Raw genomic sequence first — 7,023 nt, forward strand, 5'->3', positions numbered from 1 at the left:
TTTGTTCTTCGAACTATAAAAATCTGATTCTTTGGGGCGTAGTTGTTTTCTAATAGAGACAGGATTGTTGTGAATTATGTCAAGGGGTCCAAAAATTAATTAAGAAGAAAAATAATTTAATTAAACAGGAAAAATTACAGTTTATTAGCTTTTAGAAATAAACACAGCCCTTGATCTGGTGGGGTGGGACCTTGAGTCAGGCTGTCGGCCAATATACTTTGTAGCACTCAAAAGTGTAAGGATCGCATTAACCTTTCGGTAGATTTGAGGACACCTTAGAGGTTAAATTCTGAAAATTATGGCTTGAATGGCTAAACTATGATTTGCTCTATCAAAATACTTTGCTGACCAAGACGGTTTTTACAACAAAAAAGCTGCTTTGAGGAGAAGGTGCTACAGAAATTGATGACAAAACCACAGCTGACCCAAAAAGTTTGTTAAAAATAGAGGTGGTGGTAGTGTGATGGTCTGGTTATAGCCTTAATAAGTTGGTTCTAAAAAGATTCCAATTTTAAAAAAAAGTGTGGGAAAATTTACTCAAAATGGACAAACACTTGACTCCAGTTGCTGCTGAAGGAAAGAAGGTCCTGATTCATGTTTGAGGACTATCACTATTGCATGCTGTTTTTTTTTTTTACAATAAACAACCTATTTTAAGAACTACGTGTTGTTCATTTATTTGCGTTATTTTTGTCTAATCTTTAAAAATATGGTTAATGTGGAATTAAGATTGGGGATAGGAAGATTTTTGACTGTTTACAATTGTTGCTGAACAAACAGAACAGCAGACATTACTTTAGAAGTCCGTGCTGGAATGCGCCTGCTATTATAACTTTCCCCTCGAGGGAGGCGGGGGGTTAAGGAGGAGGTCTGGAGGAGGACTCAGCTGGGACTCTCCTCTCTGCCCTCGGGAAACTGCAGAGCAGGTCACGGCGCCGGAGATGGTCCTCCACAGATGAGGTATGTGGGGCCTCGGCGGATCCCCCCTCCGCCCCAGAATCCTGTTGCTCTCAATCCCGCCGTTCCTCCTCGCTCTCCAGCTCCTTATCATCGGGTCCAGGCTTCCCAGAGCGGCGCGCGCGCGGAGCCGCCCGCAGGACCAAGACGGAGCGGTCGCCTTTTCCGTTCTCAGCATCGAACCGGAGAGGAGCGAACGGCGGCGGGGAACTGCGGTTCGAGAGGAAGTCCGAGAGGATCTAAGGGATGCGGGACGAGTTTATGTAGACGAGAACGAGATGCACGAGCGCCAGGTAAGGGAGAATGACGTTTGACCTACATTCTGACGTCATTAATTGGACGCTAATTAATATCACCAGTGGACTCTGAAAAAATTCAAATCCAAAATTTAACTTTATTGATGGAGCACTTGTCTTGCTAAGAAAAACTTCAAAGTGCGTTTTATACATAAATAATAAAAAATAATAGTAAAATAACAATCACATAGAAACCCAACACACACGCATTCAACAAAAACAAACAGTTCATAAAATCAAATTAAAACACGCGGAAATGTGAAAACTACCTTAAGGTTAGACCAGAAATATGAGTTTTAGTTTTTTCTTAAAAACCTCCACAGGCTCCACAGTGCTGAAACGTGGCCTCACCGTGGGTTAAATGTCACTTTATCACAAAGTCAGACCAAGTTACACTATGTTAAAAGCTTCAGCTTTCTCATAAGAGGAAAGCTAAGCAATTTTGTTAAATATGGAGTAAAGTAAACGGAAAATATTGTTTTAATTGTTTCAACAACATTAGAAAACTAAAGTCAAATAAAAACGTTCAGATTTGATCCATTTGGCCATAATTACTAAAACCGTCTGTATTCTGAAAGCTTCAGACCCTCAACTGAAGATGTTAGTCAAATAAAAGTATAATAAAAGAAAATGAGACAAAGTAAAAACCTGATTTAAAAAATAGGAAAACTTACAAGAAACTCAAAACAAAAACTATAAAGAGTCCTTGTAAGACTTAATTGAAAAAATGCAGCTTGGAAAAGAACTACCGGTAAAAACAATACTGGAAATACTCAAAAAGAGCAAATCCACATGATCTGCAGTGAACTCTTGAGTGAGAGGCCTGCTATAGGCCTATGCCTTCAGGGCCCATTGTTTCAGAATTCTCCCTTTTAAAAAGAAAGAACGCAGAGTTCATTTTTCATTAACTGGTTAAACTCACAAAGTGACTAAGAGGTTTAATTTTTGTGGATAGAAAGCTTTGAGAAGAAGGGTTAAAGACCCCGCTGACCCCACATCACAAAGACGCCACAGTTGTTTTGTCTCAGCGTCTTTAAGGAGTAATTTTTATGCCATTATTCTATGCGCAACACTCACTGTTCTCAGCATCAAACTTTAAATATTTTGTGTGCTCAAAATATTACTTTGCACCTGAAACTGAAAAATGCAGTCAAAACTCAAAAATATGTGTAAACAAAACAAATACTTGAGAGAAATTCTCTCTCTTTTGCGCTCAAGATAGAGCAGGACAACGTGTTACAAATGTGCCACCAAACCCAGCCAATCACAGATATGGACAAGAAGATGAATCTCTGCGATTGGCTGGCTTTTGTGGCACAGTTGTAGCGTGGTGCCCTACAGTGGAGGGTTTCTCGCGAGTGAAAATTGTTTTGTTTGCACATATTTTTTGAGTTTCACATGCATTTATCTGTTTCAAGTGCAGAATACATTTTTGAGCACACATAATGCTTTAAGTTTTACGTTCAAACCAGCGAGTGTTGCGCGTGGAATAATGGCACAAAAGTCCCTGCCTTGAGGTCAGAGTCACAGCTCTTCGGCCTTTCTCATGCTTTTGAGCGCAGAGCTGCATTTTTTTGGTCAAGCGCTGAACTTTCCATCACTGATCTTCCGTTCATTTTCTCTTTTTCTTTTCACTCTTTGTCTTTGTCTCTGGGAGTCTCAAACTCTGACTCATTCTAGTGCAACATCCCCCCCTCATCTCAACTCCTCGTAGGTTACCATGGTGACCAAAAGGGTTCATTTATTGTTAGTAGTACACAGTGTTGGTTAGGTTTATGTGAGTGTGTGTTTGCATTTTAAGAAGCATCGGACGAGTCAGTGTCACTGACTTACTTTCTCAGCCCCTGTACCCCCCCCCCCCCTCCTTTACGTTATTCCTATGCATCATTAAACATCCTTCCACTTCTTCAAGGGATCATATTTGGACCTCTGTTCCAAACATTTTCTCAGATCGGACCCGGGGAGTTGGAAGTGCAGCTGTGGGCAGCAGCCACACCATCCTTTACAGCAGAGGTTAATCGGATCGTCACATACATCAACACTCCACAGGTGAGCATCACAGAACATTAAATAAAAGACAAAAAAATCTGAGAAGTCACAAGGTTTCATCCAAATCCTATTTGTTCCTTTTCCCTGAACTACAGAATCGTTTAATTTAAAAAAAATAAACAAGAAAAAGCTAGTGTGTTGCTTTTAAATGACTGTATTTGCTCAGATTTATTTAGTATATTTTTCCCTTTAAGCTTCAAACTTCACCACTAGCTGGACTTTTAATGCCAAAAATTCCTAAGTGTTAACAGGAATAAATAATTGGGGGAAAGAACAAAACCAGACTGAGAAAATTGAAAAACGTTATAAAAGTTGTGTTTCTAAGTTAGATAATTAAACTCTTCTGTAAATGTTTTAATCTTTTAGCGGCAAAATGTCTAAAAACAGTCAGTTTTTATAGAATTAATGAGACATGAAAGCCGTTCTTATAAAAACTTTTCCAAGTTCGTTCAAAATTACGTAGATACCTGAACTATTTTTACTGAAAGGTTTGCATGACTATTCTTTAATCCTTTGTCATTGAATTTATTTCCTCCTATGAAAAATAAAATCACTTTTTGCTTTCACGTAGTCGCCAACATGGTTTGATGCTTATCTGCATCAATAGGCAGACAAAGAACTCTTTCTCCTGCAGCTTATTTCATATAAATGTTGATTCTGCAGTAGAATGCTTTGACCACTGTGTTTTGTGGGACTTGCCTCCCTCATTCATCCACAGCTGAATTGCTCCAAGGTTTTATCTCCAGAGCGGACTCTTGCATCTTCATCTCGCTGGATGCTGTGTGCTGAGGAGTGGCTCCTTCCAGCTGCAGATAGACTCTGTGTTGCATATTCGTTCAGGTGGTCCCTTTTTTGCCGTTCTATGCAGCAAATTTACTGCAAGTCTGGTGCATTCAAATCTCTGACACAAACTTCATATCTAAAAATGTAAAAACCTTTTTCCTTTTTCCTTTCCTTCCTTGTTTTTTTTATTTTTTTTTATTGTGTCTTTAGTATGGATGGAGGAGATAAAGACTTTCTGGAGACCGTCTCAAGGCTTGGATGTGAAATCCACTGTTTTGATCCCAGCAACTCCAATGCATCTGGTGGTTGCCATGGTAACAGCTTGGCTAGTAACTGTGGTGACAGAGGCAGAGTCAGCAAGCACAAAATGTGGCTGGAATGGCGAGCTCAAAAGAGACGCGGGCGCAAGGCGCGAGGTGACCTGGGCCGCGCCTCCCGAACGCTGGCAAACATCATGGCAGCTTTGGGACATCACACAGTAAGGGGCGCGCCAGCACTCAAGCAAGCGCACTCGCACACAGGAGAAGAGGAAAAATTTAGAGAAAACACTGCCAAACAAACATACCATGGAGTCTTTTACCCCAGCATACTCAGAAAGCTCTTTTACTTTGATGTTGCCATAGCAACAGGGCTCTGCGCCATCTCTGGCTGCTATAGCAACAGCTTCAGGGAATCACGCATGGGTTCCAACTTCGTCCTGCAGCCACAAGAGGGAGTAAGACACCTGCAGTTCAAGAAAGAAAGTTCTGAGGACGTTGTAATGCTGGCATGTTTGTTTATTGTACTCTTTATTTATGCATTAGTATATATATGAAAATGTCATTTTTTTATAGCAAAAAAAAAGTTCGTATTTTGCTTGTGTTACAGCGTTCATTTGTAGTTGTGTTGTGTGGCAGAAGTCGTTTAGATCTTCATGGCACAATTCAATAGAACTTTTAAAAATTAATTTTATTCTCTTTAGGTCCATTTTTTGTATGCTGACCTCTTAAGTGCTGAGTGGCGAGTTTTCCAGAACTGGATCGAGGCAGGAACCCTTCAGCATGTCCGTCATCTGGTTGCCACCATACATTTGCACTGGGCAGGGTTTGAAGTGGGAGGATCAGATGAGGAGGTCCTTCGCTATTGGTACAGTGTTCTTTGGGGTCTTCAAGCTTCTGGACTCAAGTTGGTTCACAGCTCTGCGGGGGAGAGCCATGCTGTCTTGAAACAGGCAGTAGCAAATGCTTACAGCTCCTATACACTCAGCTGGGTCAACACGCATCACTGAGACTCATTCATGCACTGATATGAAGTTGTGCAAACTTGCAGGTTATGTCAAGGCAGAATAGAAAGGTTGCAGATGAAGTTGCTTGCTTTTTTTCTGTAATCCACATAATCTCACATTATACCTCCCTCTAGTGGACATAAAGTGATTTGCATTACTTTAAGCAATCCAGTGTGGAGAATTGGACAATGTCATCATGTTTAATTGTAGAAGGACATTCTGCTAAATTAAGTAAAAGGAAAATACTATATTGCCAAAGTAAAAATTACTTTTTTGTCTGACTTGCAATGCCAAAAGTACCAGGAAGTTCTTGACAATTCTTTCTTCTTTCTTTTGGCAAATACAGATTTTTATTTGAATTATACACAGTGGAAGCTCTTTTGTTTTAATTTTGATCAACCTGTTCATGTAACGCAGATTATTCATAGAATTTAATTTATTTGTGTGCATCTTTGTCCATTTTTCATGTGTAGTAAATCTAAAACAGTGGAAAACCTGGTTGTTATTGACTCCTACTGCTTGTAGGAGAAATGTTCAAATTTAACTGGGGCATTTTTGCTCAGTTTTATGCTTCATAACTGGGAAGAAAGCCCCAAAAAACATGCATGAGATATGCAGTCATACCACAATAAAAACCAGATGCCAACAGACAGCCTGTCCTTGTTTGTCCTCTGAAAATATAGATCATGTGTGTTTTTTTATGTTTGTCAGTTGTGTGGATGCATGAGGGTCAAATTTATTGTTTACTTGCTGCAAATTATGTTTGAAACCCATGATCAGCATTAAACTCTGAGGTATTTCTGCTCACAATGCCTCTCCGCCTTCACTGTTGCCACGTGGCTCACCTTATTGTGGAGCTTCTGCTCTTGATTTTGACAGAAAATGGAACTCTGAGCACTTACTGGAGAGATTTCACATATTTACTTTAGTTATGATGTTTTTTTTTAACTTTCCAGTCCATTTCTGACAGGTTGAAATCCTCACCCCGTCATTTCAAGTTTGACCCCCGTACTGTCGGTAAACAAACAAATTTGTTATCGATTGAGTCATATAAAATGTGTTTTTGATTATGTGTCAAATCCTAAATCTTTAAGATCACATTTTTTTTTATTATGGGCTAATAAATATTTCAAATACATAAAAAATATTCCATAGGAGTGAAAAATCGGTTCACTTCTTAAACATGCGAGAAACTCAAGATCACCAAAGATTTGACTATTAGCTTCTGTAGTTGCTATAGAAATGCTGTTATTTATTTAGTTTCTCTTTCAATTTATTCTGATTCATTTGTAATGGCTTTTTCCTAAATATACCAGTTTTTTTAAATTTACTTAATTTTTTGAAAAGAAAAAAAATTGAAATAACGACTTACAAAGTTAACAATTGATAATATACTTCTTAAAAAACTATAAATGATTTAAGGTGTTGGTCACAAATTGTACATTAAGACTTAAAATGTGTAAAGAAATATATGACAAAGGTGTTCAATCAGCAAAAACAACTTTAAACATTCAAATTTACATTTTCTGTTTGGAAATGTCCAGAAATTCTATTAAGATAAAACAAAACTTTTTTTCCAGAAATGTCTTTTTTATTCTGTTTTGCTAAAGTTCAATACATCACATAAGATATATTCAGACTAATAATCAGCTGTTATTGATTTACTTGTTACTC

The 7,023-nt window shown here is 38.5% G+C and overlaps 1 protein-coding gene across 3 annotated transcripts; it reads left to right on the forward strand.

Annotated features, from left to right (window-relative positions):
- Positions 1-840: 840 nt before the first annotated feature.
- On the forward strand, positions 841-5,999 carry LOC101154791 (putative methyltransferase-like protein 24). 3 transcript variants are annotated; one of them, XM_078954673.1, is made up of 6 exons: positions 841-960; positions 1,041-1,250; positions 3,204-3,302; positions 4,021-4,142; positions 4,296-4,563; positions 5,047-5,999. In XM_078954673.1, the coding sequence occupies exons 2-6, from the start codon at positions 1,236-1,238 to the stop codon at positions 5,350-5,352; spliced, it is 810 nt and encodes a 269-aa protein (XP_078810799.1). In that variant the 5' UTR covers positions 841-960; positions 1,041-1,235; the 3' UTR covers positions 5,353-5,999. The 3 variants fall into 3 exon arrangements, with proteins under 3 accessions (XP_078810799.1, XP_020562959.1, XP_020562960.1); XM_020707301.3 differs by having other exon boundaries at positions 873-1,250; XM_020707300.3 differs by lacking the exon at positions 5,047-5,999 and having other exon boundaries at positions 864-1,250; positions 4,296-5,040.
- Positions 6,000-7,023: the final 1,024 nt, after the last annotated feature.

The sequence above is a fragment of the Oryzias latipes genome, chromosome 11 (assembly GCF_053564925.1).
Source record: "Oryzias latipes strain Hd-rR chromosome 11, Olatipes_Hd-rR_3.1".
Classification (NCBI taxonomy): Eukaryota; Metazoa; Chordata; class Actinopteri; order Beloniformes; family Adrianichthyidae; genus Oryzias; species Oryzias latipes.

Excerpts from the sequence above, each read along its gene's own strand:
- LOC101154791 (XM_020707300.3), top strand. The coding sequence starts at position 963 with ATGTGGGGCCTCGGCGGATCCCCCCTCCGCCCCAGAATCCTGTTGCTC. Across the intron at positions 1,251-3,203 it reads ACGAGATGCACGAGCGCCAG|ATCGGACCCGGGGAGTTGGA; the intron begins GTAAGGGAGAAT and ends ACATTTTCTCAG. Across the intron at positions 3,303-4,020 it reads CATACATCAACACTCCACAG|CTGAATTGCTCCAAGGTTTT; the intron begins GTGAGCATCACA and ends ATTCATCCACAG.